The sequence below is a fragment of the Anabrus simplex genome, chromosome 1, assembly GCF_040414725.1.
Source record: "Anabrus simplex isolate iqAnaSimp1 chromosome 1, ASM4041472v1, whole genome shotgun sequence".
NCBI classification, from domain to species: Eukaryota; Metazoa; Arthropoda; class Insecta; order Orthoptera; family Tettigoniidae; genus Anabrus; species Anabrus simplex.
The window spans coordinates 511,312,980-511,331,244 of NC_090265.1; the positions used below are offsets into that span (position 1 = coordinate 511,312,980).

The following is an 18,265-nucleotide window of genomic DNA, read 5'->3' on the forward strand; positions in this document are numbered from 1 at the left end:
CCCCATTTCAAGTAATCTATTCATCTAATTAGTTTTCCTTTTTCTTTTTAGGCTTTTTAGGCTTCACTATCCACATTGAACTCGGACAATTTCAGTCTAACTAAAACTATATTCAACCCACCACTTATTAAGTGCCAGCTATAACATATAATTATCAGAAGACCTTGTTAATCATATATATAATCATATGCACTTGGACTTGTATCTCCACCATCAACAGAGGAGTGGACTTCAATCTTACTTCGGCATTTTAATGTGTACATCAAGATTTTAAACTTACATATCATCAATCCAACATCGAATGTGTAACATCAACAGTTTCACAACCATAGACTAAAACGCCCGTAATGTGTTACAACATACCACCATATATTTTACCTAATTTTCATTTTTATGTGTGAAATTGTCACTATGTATTTTATATCATATTGTACGTATAATGTTTATAGTTATGTTTATGTTACCCAGTTTGCAATTTCAAGCTGAAGATGACACTCTTACGTGTTGAAACCGGTACTATGAATAATTAAATAACATGTTGTAAACTAATATCTTGTACGACATATACAGTGGACGCCGCTTGTTATGATCACTCTGGGACGCAGATAATTTGATTACATTAACCGGCTGATAACAGTAGCCGAGAGTTGGCCGTGCGGTTAGGAGGCACAGCTGTGAGCTTGCATCCAGGAGATAGTGGGTTCGAACCCCACTGTCGGCAGCCCTGAAGATGGTTTTCCGTGGTTTCCCATTTTCACACAAGGCAAATGCTGGGGCTGTACCGTAATTAAGGCCACAGCTGCTTCCTTCCCATTCTTAGGCCTTTTCTGTCCCATTGTCGTCTTCAGACGTACCTGTGTCGGTGCGATGTAAAGCAAATGGCAAACAGTAGCTGAAAAATAAAAATTGGTAGGTAGCCTACTCTATTTATTCATAACCTACATGCACTACAATGAAGCAGATACCACCACACAGCACTGCAGTACCGTTAACTGTTTTCTGCTGTGTAAAATAGTCTCTAATCGTTGTTTGCTTCTGGTTGTCTCTCAAAAGTCCATTAATATATAGCGCCTGTCGCATTTCAGCATTCGTTGGCGTTCGGGAAGTTTCGGCAACATCGTCATCAGCATCGCTATCTTCTGCTCCATTCTCTTCACCTCTATATCTAATTCTGCGGAGGTAACTGCCTCACATGTCGTCTTTGTTTCGCATCATTACTGATGCCCTCATCCATGTTCATCCATTCCTGAAATTCATCTTCCGTTAAGCCTGTTGGACAAAGTTCAACATCCTCGTCTACTTCTGATAACTCTCTTAAAAATCCCCCATACCAGAAATAGTTCCTTATTGTATGTGGTGAGACATTATCCCATGACATGGCTAGAATATGCAGGGCATCGAGAAGGTTGGTTGTTTTGGCAAGGGCATTGGCACTAGTTTTATGCAAGTCCTGTATGTTTAAGATTCTTGTGCGCATTTCATCGCCATAATACGCTTTCATGGTAGGAATGATTCCTTGATCGCATGGTTGAATTAATGAAGTCTTATTCGCTGCTAAGGAAACCACATTGATGTTCTTGAGCTCACAGTTCATAATGTGTGCTGCACAGTTGTCAACCAGCAAAACTATTTTACGGCCCGGTCTATTATCCCACATCAGTAGCCATTCTTTGAACATCAGGGCAGTCATCCATGCATTAGAGTTGGAATAATAGTTCACTGGAAACTTATTGATGCCTTTAAAGCATTGTGGGTTCTTACTTTTCCCAGTCACTAATAGTCTTTTCTTTTCACCAGACATATTTGCACAACATAAAACTCTTACTCGTTTCTTGGATGTTTTACAGCCTTTAACACTTTAATATTTGAAGAAGTGTATGTGTTCAGGCAAGGCGTGATAATACTCGCATATTTGAGAAAGAAATCCTTGAAAACAAAATAATATGATAACATAAACCGAATTCATGATTACAGTAAAGAGAAGATTTTCAATGTTTTAGTATTTGTCCGTACCGTACTTCATAAAAGTGATTATACAATACGGTTGATAATAAACAGCGTCCACTGTATTTAGTATTGAATAGGTGGAACCTTCATTCAAACAGTACAAATAGGTCTTACGTTGACGATGGGATAGGAAAGGCTTAAGAGTGGGAAGGAAGCGGCCGTGGCCTTAATTAAGGTACAGCCCCAGCTTTTGCCTGGTGTGAAAATGGGAAACTACGGAAAACCATCTTTAGGGCTGCCGACAATGGGGTTTAAATCCAATATCTCCAGGATACAAGCTCAGAGCTGCGCGCCCCTAACCACACGGCCAACTCATCTGGTAATGGTTCCATTAAAAGTATATTAACAAGGCAGATTCAACCATAATACTATTTTAAATGGTTTTTAATAAGTTTGGACAAGTCAGAACAGGAATACATAACAGCACCTATAAATGTGATAGAAATGAAGGTTGTAAAAGTAGGCTTTCTTTCAAAATCCTCAAGTTTGAAGTAGGATGAACATATTTTCCAGGTGGTAGGATGCAAAGTATCTCTCGACCACCGACTGTCCACAGTATACAAATATCATCGCATTTTGAGAATGTGTAAACAGTAATTAAATATTTCTATGCTGGCCAATTTTTGTGCAGTTAACCCATTCATGTCACAATAAATGGCCACGTTTCTGACTGTGGAATCAGTTTTAATTTCCTCACCAGGCGTTAGAGCATACCTGTCACACAAAAATGTACATAAAATACTAATTAAATTTTTTATTCATGCCATTGAAAGGTATGACTTACCCGTACGTACTTTATTACGTGCAGGACTGCTGGCTGTGGTACAAATTTTTCATAGGAAATAATTTCAGAAAGAGAGGATCCGTGTACTCTTAAAATGTCGCAAGTCGGACGATGGGCGAAATCTACATTTTTCGTATTTCTGAAACACCTCTATATCCACTAAATGGATATATACCAGGGTCTTTATTCTCCAATTTCCAATTGCAGGTTCTTTTGCCACCAGCTACACGCGTTTGGTAGGATCTGGTGCAGCACTTTCACTTGCTTTCTTCAATGGTCTTCACACTTGAGTACCTTTCACTTTTGTTATTACTACCCTCAAACTCTGATACATTTTTAAAAACGTCATTATTGCCATAATCGCCATCTAAAACATTGTTAACAAGCGCTTTCAAACTCGCGTCATTACTTTGATTCTTTTTCTACTGCATAATGAATACTGAATACCGATGAAAATAAACTTTTGTTCAACAATCCCATTGTCGCACAAATATACAAACAGCAATGTTTGCCAACAGTATAGAGCGCGCACGAAGTTGGCATACCCCTACTCATTATATATTTATTTCTATTGTCAGATACCTATTGTTATCAACTTCAATTGTTGACAGCAGATGGTGCCAAGATACTGAAAGAATGACTGATACAAACGATTATACGATTGAGGAACATGTGCTGGCCGCTGTGTGGATTTATGAGCGTAAAAATAGTGGCGGATCGATTAAAAATGTGAGGGACAATTTCGATTAAAAATGTGAGGGACAATTTCGTTGCGCGGTTTATGAAAGCAGCACAAAGAAGACGTTAGCGTGGTAAAAGAAAGCAATTTTTTTTTTATTTTAATGGGCAGTGTTCACGACGTGCTGAGAAGTGCAAGACCATCCACCAGACTTGAACCTCGTGCTGGCGTGGAAAAATGGTATTATCTAACAATCTCCGGTGAAATCCACACGGAAACATGCGTCAGAGCTGGGGATACTTAAATCAACCTTGAGGAAACTCATCAAGGTGGATCTGAATATGAGTCGTTGGCATCCATTGACTGTCGGTGAATTATCAGATGATGATTTGGAAAGAAGTGTTGATGCTTGTGGTCGGATGCTGCAGCAATTCCAAACAATGGCCCAGAAGGCAGAAGTCATGTTCACTGACGAATGGGCGATTTATCGTAACTCAAAAGTCACAATGTTTATTTTTGGAGAGAAGAAAATCCACATTTTTTTCAAGAAACCGAGCAAAACGCACCTCACATCATGATCTGGGCCAGAATCTGTTTTGCTCATATTTTTTTAATTGTTCTGTTAATCAGAACATTTCCTCCAGATGATTAATGACTGGCTCATCCGGCAGCTTCAAAATGGGGAAATCTTTGACATTGTTTGTTTTCAACACGATGGGGCGCTGGCTCACTTCTCAGTGGCTGTTCGACAACGTCTGAACGCAGTGTTTGGGAATTGCTGGATTGTTGCATAAGGCCAATTTCATGTTTTTGCCCGTATAGAACTTACTGCTAATAGTTAAAAATTCTTTTAGAGACAGTAAACATCTTGATGTATTGAATAAGGTGGATATAAAAACAAGAATTTGTAACTATTCATTGCTGGATTGGTCGATCGGACAGTGATCCAGCTCCTCTGATCCAGCCCTGATCTAACAACACCCCATAACACACTCTAGGGTTAGATCAAGGAATGGCTTACAAATTGTACAAAATTGTGTTGATTATCCTCCTAGTCAATAATCAATATTACATCCAATAAAGATGAAATGTTATATAGACATGTTGCGACCCGGCATGGGGTCATCCTCAGGAAAATATATATAATAAACTAAAAGCATTAGACACACAATATGAAGTGCTTGTTAAAAAGTATTGACTAGGAGGATAATAACACAATTTTGTATAATTTGTAACAAATTCAACTGTCAAAACGGATCTAACACGAGATTTATAGTCTGTAATCAAGGAACATTTGAGGAAGCAGCGGTATGTTGGAATTTCCAGACAGTGACCCCATGGATGTTGCTTAATATGAGCATCAGAACATGGCATATTCAGCTATACAGAGACCATGGAGCAACACAGACAGATGTTTTAAATTCCTAGGATATAAGTAGAAATAAAGAAATGAGTATATGTACCTTCATATCATGTCAGTGAGTTTAATTTAATATAGGGGTATACGGACTTCTTGTGCACCCTGTACGTGGCCTCTAGTTTCTTTCAGTGTGTATTGTGAGAACTTGTATTGCAAAACCAGTCTAATACATGAATACTGCGTCATGTGCTGAGCTAGTAGATTGATTCATGCGCCAAAACATTCCGTGCAATAACAGCTCATCAAATTATGCGAATGGGTTAAGTGTAGCTTTAAAGATAGTAACGATTTGACACTGATTTGTTCCTTTTCAATACTTGTATTATCCTGTTGGGATCCTTTTCTCTTTTTGTGCTTTTCCTGTGCTCCTAATCTTTTACCACCTGAATTTATCTTTCTTTCTTTCTTTCTTTCTTTCTTTCTTTCTTTCCTTTTCCTGTACTGATCTGGCTTTCTTCTTATCCTACACTTTCCACATCAAGACTGAAGATCTGTCAGAATAGCCCCTGAATGAATGTTGATGCCACCCTCCTAATAAAACTGGAAAGCAGAAACAAGTTCATCAGATGCGGGGTGTTAAGAAGAGATGGATGTTGAAATACTGTGCTTGATGAGAGAGCCTATTTGAAGATGGCAGTGTATGAAGATTTCCTTGTCCTTTTGTGTTTTTATGTTTATCCTTGTGTCTTATTTCTGTTGTTCTCTCTTCCCATTCTGACCTGCCATTGTATTAGTTCTGTTGTGTGTTCCTTTCGTGTTCCTGTCTCTGTATATATGACTTGACATTAACCCGCGAGTGGTCGCTATATGAGATTTTCTCTCACATTATATTGTATTGTGAGTTTACTTCTCAGTGATGCAAGGGAGGTGACTGTTCCCTCTTCTAGCTGAGTTGGTAACTGTTGTGTGTAATGCGATTCACATTTGAAGGGTAAGCATCCCCTCCTCTAGTCAGAACAAAAATTTGTATGAGTACGTGTGCCCTGTGTGAGAGGTTCTCTCATCACGCGATCAGTGGTGTTGGTGTTATGTTGAAGTCAAGAGGGGAGACTTTCTCCTGGTGTAGGCATTAGTATTTTACTTAAGTCACACGAGAAAAGTTCTCCATTTGCAGTTACTGATAAATAAGCCTTCAAAAACTGAGTCGAAAAATGCTGGGTAATAAGCACTATTACAAACTCCAGCTAACTCAAATGTTAGAGAGAATATGTATTGTATTTCATTCTTGCATTTGTATTGCGACTGTCAGAATGTTCTATATTAATAACTAGGGCTCGGATGTTTAAGACCTAAAAAATAGCCCAAATAAGAAAGCAAATATGACCTCAAAAGTGACAAAATATGATGTAAAAATTACAAAATATGACCTGAAAATGATTAATCTAAATATGGCCATTTTAAAATAAGTTATAAATCGAAATGGCAATTCCTTTGATACATATTTGTTTAGTAAATTCTTTATTCTTACTTTCATATTAATTTTCTGAATATAGGGCCTACATGTTTAGCAGTTATTCACAATCTATTGTTCTCGATTCACTCATCAAACATTTGTGAATGCATATGTATAAAGTATTAAGTTCGCTAAGATTATCAGATTACACAACAGCTAAAAAGTCAAAACATGTTTGCACCCTTCATTGATGGTTTTAAATATGAGAAAACTAGAAATCAATCTACTTTAAAAATATATATATTTGGAACGTTTAAGTCCCGATTACTTTAATATTACTCAAATCCGTTGAAGTTTAAATTGAACACCACAAAATGAATTGAGTAGATGTCTTTCGGTACATTATGGTAGGGCGGCAGGGCAAAGAGTACAAACTCACATAACTTTTTCATTCTTCTTGGCGTGTGGTATTGAAGTGCATGACAAGATTCATCTTCAAAGCATCAGGCGCGAAAGACCTCCAATTATCAGTTAACACATTCTTATAAGGAGAGAAGCTCCTTTCTACTTTACAAGGCGTTATTAGTGCATATTTAAATAATATTAAATCACTGCTGTTGAGTGTGCACTCATCTTGAAATGTACTGGTACCTTTTCCTCTAAAAAACAACATTTATCTTGCCACACACAGCGAAAACCGTCACTTCGATTAAGCACGTTTTGAAGTTTTTCTTTTACACTGACGCCAACTATTCCATATGATTGTTGTGCTGAAGTTCAACACTTCTCACAATTTCAATATTGGCATGAATTTCTAAGCTAGCAGCTTCTAAACAAGTAATTGCACTCTATACAATTCCAAAGTTCGACAATATATGTCGGATTTTCTGACAAACTGTTTGAAAACAATTCCTGCACAATCTTGATAGAACAGGCAGAGTATTCCACTTGCATTAACTACAGATATGATACGGAAAAGCAGTTTTTGAATACTAGTTCTCATTCGAAAATTTGACAATTTTGCACAGCTACAGCTGTTGCCAAACCCCCAAATATGACCGAAATATAACGTTTCTACAGAAATAGCTCAAAATATGACCTTATAACAAAAAGTAGCCAAAATATGCATTTATATGACAAATAAAAATCACTTAATTGTGACGATAATCACCTGATTTGCACCAAAACCCAATCAGGCAAGAAAATAGAGGCAAAGAAAAATATGACTTTTCCTAAACATCCGAGCCCTATTAATAACAATGTTATTCGTTTTGCATCCCAATAACTGCTTGTTACAGTTTTTGCCGTTGCCAAGGTGCTGGAATTTTGTCCCACAGGAGTTTTTACATGCCAGTAAATCTACCGCTGACATATTTGAGCACCTTCAAATACCACTGGACTGAGCCAGGATCGAACCTGCCAACTTGGGCTCAGAGAGCCAGCGCCTTAACCATCTGAGCCATTCAGCCTGGCACTCTCGTGAATATTACATACTGACATGTGACTGAACTAATGACTAATTTCTATTAAGTAGTAATTTGTTTCTGTAATATATAGTTAGTCATTTCATCTTTTAAAATCTAAAATTTATAATAATATTTGTTTTTACGTCCCACTAACTACTTTTACGGTTTTTGGAGACACTGAGGTGCCAGAATTTAGTCCTGCAGGAGTTCTTTTACATGCCAGTAAATCTACCGGCACGAAGCTGACGTATTTCAGCATCTTCAAATACCACTGGACTGAGCCAGGATTGAACCTGCCAAGTTAAGGTCAGAAGGCCAGTGCCTCAAATGTCTGAACCACTCAGCCTAGCTCTAAAATGTATAACGCAGACTTTGCGTCCCATTTCAGTTATTCTTTTCACTCTTTCATCCTGCAGAATTTTGGAAGATACGCTGTATTTATTTTAAATGAAGTTTAATGTGAGAGAGTCTCACGTGCCACCACTCGTGTTACAGTTTGGCTAGCGACCCCTCACGGGTTATTGAGATTCTAAGTAAAGGATACAGAACACTTCATATGGTTATGAGACTATATAGGAGTTATAAAACCGATTTGAAGGAGAGCATACAAGTCAGTATTAGGGCGCCAATTAGATTATGGTAGAATTACTTGATTTGAGAACTGGAATGGGTGATTTCTGACAAGAGTAATGCTGTGGAAATGTTGCAGTCTTTGGACTGGGAAGACTTGGGAGTAAGGAGACAAGCTTCTCGACCTAGCAGTATGTACACCTACTTGTGTCAGGCTCCTCACTTTCATCTATCCTATCCGACCTCACTTGGTCACTTGGTCTGACCCCGACAGTGTTAGGTTGCGAATCCTAGAGAGTCTTTCCTTTTCATGCCCTTCATGACCCTTCTCGTCCTTTGACCGATATCTTCATTTTTCAAAGTGTCGGACCCCTTCCTTTTTTCTCTCTGATTAGTATTAATAGAGGATGGTTGCCTACTTGTACTACCTCTTAAAACAGTGACCACCACCACTAACTAAGCAGTATATGTTGCAAGTTACAAATGTCATTGTTTCTCCGTACTGACTTTGAATATTCAGTACATGTACTGCTTATTTTTTTAAATAATTAATCGCTAAGAAGGATTAAAATTTGTATTGATTGGGTGGAAATCCTTAAAGCTGTTATATATTCTGAATAACCTGTATGTTCTGAGCTATCAGTAGAGGGGTGGCATGTAATATTATTAGTAGTTGGTTTAGCTTGAATTGAGTTTTTAAAAGTACGGAAGATCATAATAAGAAGGTAAAGTTTGAATTCAGGAAGACGAATTGGGGCAAATATTTGTTTATAAGAAGCAGAATTAGCAACCCCCCCATCCACGCTGCGGGGAGATGGTCAGCGTCATACATTAGAGAATAGCCTGTGGAAGTGGAGTACAGTGGGGACTGCGTGTGCCCCAAGACCGCTACGGTAGCTGTGAAGGCCCCACAGGAATCCTGCAAAGATGGCGGCTAACAGGGCTCTGGTGAAGGTATAGTAAGTCGGTGATGGATATAAGCTCAGAAAGACGTATCAAAATATGGAAACTGAAGAAGAAAACCAAGGAAGAATACCAGAAAAAAATTATTGAACTTACCAACAGATGATACAAAAACAGGAGAGGAGGAATGGAAAAGGTTTAAGAAGACATTTGTAAAAGCTGCAGAGGAAGTTTGTGGGAGAACAAGTACTATATGGAATGGTTAAGTGTAAGAGGAAAGGCATGAGGGAAGATGTCGTTTTAGATAAAAAATGGAAACGAAGTGCAGGAAAAAGAGAAACTCATAAGAATGTGTAAGGAGTATTTTGAAGATTTACTAAACTCAAAAGGATGCATTGAGGAGAAAGGTCTAAGCATGGAAAAAGAAACGGATTTAACATGGGGAGAAGTGGACAAGATGAAAGGAGGGAAAGCCTCAAGTTTAGATGAAGTGAATATTGAGATGCTGAAGACAGCAGGAGAAGTAGGGAAACAGTAGCTTCATTGTGTGTTGAAAGTAGTATGGGAGCAGAGGAAGATCCCTTAAGACTCGAAGAAGGGGATAATCGTACCCATCTTCAAGAATGGAAATAGGAAAAAATTGTTAAAACTATAGGCGAGTCACATTGATATATCACTGAGCAAAGATGTTTGAGATGATTCTGGAGAATAGAATCAGGAGGAGGGTGGAAGAAAAGTTACTAGAAGAACAGTCTACAATAGACCTTATATTTGCAGTAAGACAACTACGAAAGCATCATTATGAGTGGGGTAAAGATCTGCTGATGGCCTTCTTGGATTTTGAGAAAGCATATGATCGTGTGTGGGGAAACTAGGTATGGGAAACCATACAGAAAAAGGTGTCAAGAAACAGACAGTAGAAAGAGTGAGGGAGATGTACCATGGGAGTGTAAGTTGTGTGAAATTAGGAATAGAGAGAACAGACTGGTTTGAGCAAAAAAGTTAAGACAAGAAAGTGTTTTGTCACCTCTGCTCTTCAGTGTAGTAATGGGTGAGCTAATGACAAACATGGCAAGGAAATTTGGGGAAGGAAAAATTAAAGTGATAATGTTTGCAGATGACTTGTTAGTCTGGGGAGGAAAGGAAAAGGATATCCAGGAAGAGTTACATGCATGAGAAGATGAGGTGGAACAATATGCCAAAAATAGTGAGATAGTGATCACGACTAGAAAGGGATAATGCGTAGCGGGGAACAACTTAAGAAGGTAGAGAGTTTCAAGTACCTGGGAAGTATCACAGGGGAAAGTGGAAGAAATAAGGAAATAATCAAGCGTGGAAGACGAGCAGTAGCGTTCCTGAAAAATGTCAGAAGCCTGGTTTGGAGCAAGGATGTCCCTCAGAGAAGCAAAGGAGTGATAAACAGGACGTAATACGTACCTATTCTGACGTATGCAGCAGAAACTTGGGTAATCAGGCAGAGAGCTGTGACTAGGATACAGGCAGGTGAGATGAAATTTCTGAGAAGCAGGATAGGAGTGACAAGAATGGATAAGATGAGAAATGAGAAGGTTCAGAGATATAGTAAAAGAAGACAATGACAGAGGAAAGGATACCCACGAGGATGCACAAAATGGAGATTACAGGGAAATCAACCAAGAAACAGGTGGATAAAAGGAGTGGAAGAGTATGTACAGAGAAGAGGAGAGGATTGGCCAAGAGTGAAGAGGGAGAAGTGGTGGGAAGACAAAAGGAGAAGGAGAGGCTTATGTTCCAAGCAGACCTGACCATCAGCTGGAAACTACAGATGATGATGATTAATAAATTATCAAGGGAATGTTTAATCAGTTTCAAAGTTCTTTGAAATCATTAAAGAAAAGACTAAATAAAAAAACTGATAGGTTTTCTGCCACTTGGGCGATAGCCGTAAATGTAAATCAGTGGGGTTTGATGATACGTGGCATTGATATAGTGATCATAACTGTGGGGTTTTCAGTGAATCTGAGTGATCACTACATTCATGGTCATGTAAAACTGCAAACTTGCATCATATTTCTGCCTTGCCATTTTACATCATATTTTCTGACCTAATTTTGAACTCTTTTGCTTCTATATAATGCTGGTTTATTTCATTCCCTCCATATGAACTGTTATTCTGTTTCCCTTCTCAATTTCTTCCCACTGAATTCGGATATCTGAGGCTTAAATGGAAAATATTTCCAAAACTCTAAAAGAGGGTAGTTGCAATTTTGGTTATCACTCAACTGCCCATTGACACCAAAGTATTATAGTGAATAGTCTTTTCTTTGAAGAATGTATTTTTGCCTCTGTAATTCTGTATTAACTAAGAAATTATAAAGTATTGCCCACTTCAGAAAATTTGTATAACTTATTCAAATTTTACCATTACATTCTTGTACTCTTCTCTTTTATTGTGTATCCTGTCCTTGGAATTGTTGGTACTACAGACGCTAAATCCCTACCACCTCCTCAGTGTGTAATAAAACAATTCTACCACAATCTTAGTATGCTCCTTCATATTATAAAGAAACTGAAATAATTTCAACCCCTAATTCCCTGTAATTAAATGTACCTACTGTATATAATTAATTGATGATTATGTCCCCAGTGACAAGTTATAGTAAGATTGAACATTAATAGAAATAAATACAATGACTGGTCAGTGTGAGAAGAGGGAAACAGAAATAGGAGGAAAGCAACAACAATGACACAGTTACAAAAGGATGAGGACAATCTTTCCATCTTCATACACTGCCTTTTATACATAGATGGGCACTCTTCTAATCAATGGCATGTGTTGTATATCCATTTCTACTTACCCCCTAACAAACTCATTACATTAACTCCTGTACTGAAAGATCTTCCACTCTTCTGACATGTCATTGTTCGCCGTACACAGCAGACATGTGACGAGTTCATGTAATCCAGCACCCTTAGCCACCAGAAGACAAACCCCACTTCTCTGCTCTTCGTTGCTTGCCTCCATTTCTACAACTCGACGAGCACCCTAGACCAGTCTGCGCACCAATAATGACATAACCCAATGACTGTGTGCACCTGCGAGTTGTCACTGTGCAGTTCTCGTACCACAGTGATGGCAGTATAGATACATAACAACAGTGTTGCCACCTTTCGCATGGAATGTGTGTTATGGCGGGGGCTCGATTTCCATTTGACTGCCCCGTCTAATTTGGTCATTTATATTTGCTTATAATATTATATGAACTTACACAATAAAGGCTCTTCCAGTACGCTTCATAAACTTATGTTTGTAGTGTAGCTATGTTATTAAATTGAATTGACTGTACATTTTTTTAAGGGAATTTGACATCAAGAAAGGTGTGCTTTAACAAATATTTCAAATTATTGCCTGCATAATTCTAATGCCATACCTAAAGTAATGACATTTTCAGATACATCTTTGCAAAAATTATTTCATTGACTTAGCTTGTTAATACTGTGTTTACCCTAGTTTCTGACTGTACTGCAGTGTATTTGAACTTTGTAAATATGTTGTTTAATTAGTATATTTCTTTTTCTCGTAGGTGCATGGAAACTGCAATGTCAGATTCTGAGTTGCAGTCAGCTGAACAAGAGAGAGCTGATCGCAGCTTGTTTGTGCAGGAGTTAGTTTTAGCTACCCTTACCGAAGGCACTTCATCTCTGTTACTGGATGGTTTACCTCAGGATGGTCCTGGAGGGAAGAAAGAGCATGAAGAAGCGGGATCTAGGGCAAGTTCGAACAGCGAGGGAGCAAGCAGTAGCTCCTGTTCTCCACGTGCCTCACCATCTACTAGTAGCACCAATAACCCTGGTTCGCAGCAACCTTCTTCAACTCCACAACAGAAAGTAGCAGTGTCTACAGTCCCTAAACGTTCCGCTTCTCGGGGATCTCTCAGTGGCGGAGCAACAGGCCTGCCAAGTTCTGTTGCAGGAACTGGCCGACCCGTACAACCTGCTCAGCAGTCGGTAGTGCCAGCCGGAGGCTCTTCGGTACAGCATCACGAGTTGCGTGGAGGCATCCGTGGAGGAGGAGGAAGTGGTGTGCTAGTAGCACAGCCAATGCAACAACAAGTTCGAGTAGTGACGGGCACAGGCACAATCCGGGAAGTTGTGCCTCCTCCTGGGTATGGCCGAGGCAGTTCGATGAGAGGAGCAGGTTCGCCAGGACCTACTCGAAGGAAGCCTGTGCGCCCAGTGGAAGGCAGGAACCAGTCTACAGAGCCTCCACCGCCTCACTAACACTACGCCCAATGTTACTTTCTAGTCCCATCATTTAGAAGTTAACCCCCCTCCCCCTTTACCTTCTCTCACATTATTATTTGCCATCCCCATAAAAACCATTCAAAAGTTGGTGAGACTGTTTAGAGGGGTATACTTTATTTGAAGAGGGAGGGGACTGTGTGACTCAAGTGTAGGCGACTGCTATTTGGGCCATGTGGTTGGTCATGAACTGTCAAAACTGTATACAGGGGAAGTCTATTATGGTTATGTATTTAAGGGAGTAATTAACCTTTGTGTATTGATATATTTAATTAGTATAGCCATTTGACTGTTAATAAAGGAAATGAATGCCGAATATTGTTGAATATATCCTTCAGTCTGACCAACTTTTGTGGCCTCTTGTATAATAGCTTGTTATATGTGTGCTGTGTGTGTGCTTGAAGTTCGTGCGCGAATTTTCCTGAGCACGAACTGTTCAGATGGCGGCAGAATGAGCTGTACTAGGACATATTGAGACTGTACTGATTATTTCTTTGTCTGTGGAATATTCTTTCTGACAGCAAAATGGTGAAGTCGGGAATTCTGCAGGGTGCTCCTCATTACCTAAAAAAGATATTTTACATAGATTTGTAGTTTCTTTCTGTAAATGGGGAGAGAATTTAAGGTATAATTATTCAAGAATTCCTTCCCGAGTTATTGAGGGAGGTGTGGCTATCCATTTTTTCGTTAGTCACTGATAGTGCACCTTGCATTAAAAGTTTTGTATATTTTTTTCTTTTTTTTCTTTTTTTTTTTTTTTTCCTCTAGCAAAGTGGGCATACAGTTGTTAATTAAGAATCATGTAATTATTCTTGCACACTCTTAACTCTAGTTCTAACTGTGCTTTACTTTGTTTGCATATTACTATCTTGATCAAGTTGATCATCAAGGTAAATTTATATAAGATTGTCCAAGTTTTTGTTTCATCCAAACAACAGTTAATAAAGCTGTAATATCAATGGGAATGTTTTACTTTCAATGATAAGGTGAATGCTCACAAGATGTTCTAGGTGCTACTGCCTGGTAATTGCCACACAACAGCTATTCCTGTTCTGTGATAAGTTGAAAGTTGTAGGAAAGTTATCAGATCTTAGTGAACTTTTCTCTTGATTTTGAGTGTAATGCTTGCATTAAAGTGAAGTAATTAATATATTCATCGTACTCTGATTTTTTCATTATATTTTTAAGGACTAGGGATTAGTTTTAAGTCAGTCATTGATTCCTTGTGGAATTAATCTATAATTTTGGTAGATTACACATGGATTCCAGGATTGCAAAATCTAAAAATAAAATAAGCCCTTTGCTATTGTAACATTAATACATTAAAGACAGCTAAAGCCAATACATCGTAACCTTGGAACACAGTGAAACCCTCACATAACATGTTTCATAGAAATGATGCTTCAATTACATGCAGATGCCATCTGAGACACAGTAATAGTCTATCTTTATAGTAAATGCTCTTTGCACTCTTTATGCAGCAATATGGTTGGAGATTTCTTTTTTTTCTTTCTGAAAATATGACTCATAGTAATCTGTATTTTAATGTCGCTGGCCAGTGTAAATGAAAGGCTATCAATTTTTTGAGTGATACGGTATATTTAGATATAACCTGGCAGATACTGAAGTAGAGTAAATATATCTGTATTTGTAATGGAATAGCAGTGGTGTGAATACTTACCATATTTGCCAAAATATATTACTTATCCCGCTGTGTCCTATTGGAAAAAGATTTTAACATATAGGATCAACAGATTTATTTGAAATTTTAATCTTCTGAGAGTCTTTTCATATTCAGATCTTTTATTCAGTTTTCATATCTGTTATAATTTTGAGAAATTGCCAACAGATTATTTTTATAGCAGTCAAGTGCATTACTGATTTTTTGTCTCCTTATGTTAGTAAAAATTGTGTATGTGTGAGTGTGTGCACGCACAAGGAATCCTTCCTTCCTTCCTTCCTTCCTTCCTTCCTTCCTTCCTTCCTTCCTTAACAGCTGTTTAAGGGATATTATTTACATAGGATGTAAAATTATATTAGTGTTTGTTCTGTAAATTTAAAAAACTGTGATATTATCTTGGACAGCTTACTGAGAAAAGTAAATTGTGAAACCCCCCTGACAATTTTTTTCTCTCTCCTGTGTGCCAGTTTCGAGTTTAAAAAAATTTCTTTTTTTGTTTTTTGTTTTGTTTTGTTTTGTCTTGGTTGCGCTGTGTTCATCTACTGAAGTGAAGAAAAGTAATGAAGAGTGACTTACAAGACTCAAAGAGCAGTCCAGAACATCCCATGCTTTTGAAACACTTCAGGAAATCAATCGTTGTTAAAAAAGGAAGCCATTCTCTTTTAGTGTCAACTCAGTTAATGCAGCTTATATATAGATTTTCACTCTGTCGAAAACATGAAATGTAACACTATAACTCTGTATGTTATCAGTCTTTGTACTTCTTTTTACTCCACGGGACTCCTAAGACAGAAGTATATCATTTTTAAGTAGGCCTTACCTTAGTTTTACATTTCCCTTTTCGCTTTCCTACTATGTATATTTTTGTACAATTTTTCCACATTTGTCTTGAGAGGTGTAAAACACTGATTTTATGATCTGTAATCTGTTGGCCTTCCGGCTGAGCAGCTGTTGTTGTGTAGACCAAAGCCCATTGCAGCTGTAGTGCCAGGTGGTTTTTCAAAGTATCCATATTGACTATTGATATATTTCCTGAACATGTTTCCTCCTCGTAATTTTTAACTGTTGGTGTCTCATTCACTTCTTGATCATTTCCTGCTGAGCCCTGCCAGTTTGTATGTTCAAATTGTAGTCTGAGTGCAGATTTACTTTATTTCAGGTAATATTTGTCCTTGAAAATGTATCATATTTACTTAATATCAACAGGTGAAGAGAGTGCTCAAAAGTAAATGTCATTTTAATTGGAGGGTGTTTCTTTTTTATGATATGGGTTATAAATTCAGCAAATATTGTTTTGCCAAGCACTTCGTGTATTCATGGAGTTTCATAGGCACATACTTCTTAGCATTCAGTTGACTAGCCTCCATCACCTATTTGGTGCTAGCATAGCAACTTCTTGATTCTGCATCTCTTTTGAATTCACCTATCTCACCTGTGTAATGTCCATGTATTTTGCATAGTGCATAGCCCCGCCTGGTGGCCATGATCATTAAGGCATTAAAGTCTACACTGTCTGACACTGTGATTAGCCGGTTCGAGTCCTGTTGGTTGAAAAAAAATTTGCCATCAGAATGTTGGCAGGTAGGGGAGGTGGTCGTATACAATTTCTAATCACTAGATTGCATGCCAAAAGCCTGGATTAAATTCCAAACTTCTCCGCAGTGCTCATATGAAGTGAGGGCATGTAACGCTCTTGATGGCGATTCATCCATCGGATAGAGATGTTAAGCCTTGAGCAGACCCTTTGGTGCTATTCGAGACAGGAGTAAGCTATGTGCTGGCACCGGGTTTCATCCTCTCCTTTCCTACTATCATATATCACGTCATTCATTTCATCTCATTAACTCTGATGAGGTGCACGTCAGGAAGGGCATCCTGTCATAAAAACCCGCCACGACAGATTCATCTCGCCTCATACCCGACCCTGTAGAGAAATGGGACAATGGTTGGACAAACAATTAAGTTTGCATAGTGCAGCTGAATATCTTTGTTTCTACGAAGTACGTTGTCCTCTGCCAAATTCTCATATTACAGTTGGATGGTTGAAAAGAAAGAGTTTTTCTGAAGTTGTCTACTTCTTCATTAAATTAATACAGTATGTGCTGCAGAATATGACCCATGCTATGTTTAAAAAAATCTCAAATCATCATCTCGCATTCTGTCCATACATTCATCTGCCTCCACCAGCACTTCTTATCAAGGCAGTAACATCAGTTTACACTAGATATTTATCTGGAGGATTCAGTGAAATTTTTGCATATATTGGTTTCAGAACTTGGCAACTTGTAAATGAGGAATGTTGTAAGCAGAAATGAATAACTTTTTTGTTCTAGTAAAAGGAAATTTTACCAGCAGTATCGTATTGTAACCTTACATTGGGCAGCGGAAATGTATGACCGTTCATGGATGGTTCCGACTAAAAGGATCAAACAATATTACGGGTATGCCACTGCTGGTGTCAACGATCCACAAAAATCCACTCGCGGGTGTGTAAGTTTGTTGAATACAGGTCACGTGTTACAGCATTTACCATCAGGCTCTTCTCGACGTCATAAGAATACGTTGCTTAAAGTAAATACAAAATTTTAATATTCCACCTTCTCAATACTAAAAAATCATTTGATGTTTTACAAAAACATTACAATGATATTAATAGGTACTAGTTTCGGTCCACTGTGGACCATCATCAGCCTAGCCAAATTACAACAGTAAAAGACATAGTGATAAAATAAAGTAAAATAATGTGGAGAAATGAGAGAGGATCTAGAAGGATGGGATGGTGGTGGAATGACAGACAAAAGTGAAAAACCGTGTATGCGAATTATGATAAAAGTAACAGAAGTGTTCACATTGACAAGTAAAATCTTTGTGAAGTCACATAAAAAACTCTTGATGAGATAGTCTTTGGTTGACAGTTACTCCTGTGTTGCACAATTAAAATTTATAACTAAGTATATGCTTCTAGAAAGTTCTAGATGTGAGTTCCACTTTAGCGTAGACGGAAGAGTTGTCCGATGAGACCAGCATAAGATTGAAAGTTGACAGAGTTGGACATGTTCTATGGTGGAATGAAAAGCTTGC

General features: G+C 38.2%; 1 protein-coding gene across 5 annotated transcripts in view; it reads left to right on the forward strand.

Annotated features, from left to right (window-relative positions):
- LOC136857039 (E3 ubiquitin-protein ligase KCMF1) overlaps nt 1-14,664 on the forward strand; it is a 320,855-nt gene extending 306,191 nt beyond the window's left edge. For all 5 annotated transcript variants that reach the window (XM_067135395.2, XM_067135392.2, XM_067135393.2 and 2 more), the window contains exon 8: nt 12,786-14,664. In XM_067135395.2, the coding sequence (XP_066991496.1) occupies nt 12,786-13,482 (697 nt within the window). In that variant the 3' untranslated portion in view covers nt 13,483-14,664. The remainder of the gene's footprint in view (nt 1-12,785) is intronic.
- Nucleotides 14,665-18,265: the final 3,601 nt, after the last annotated feature.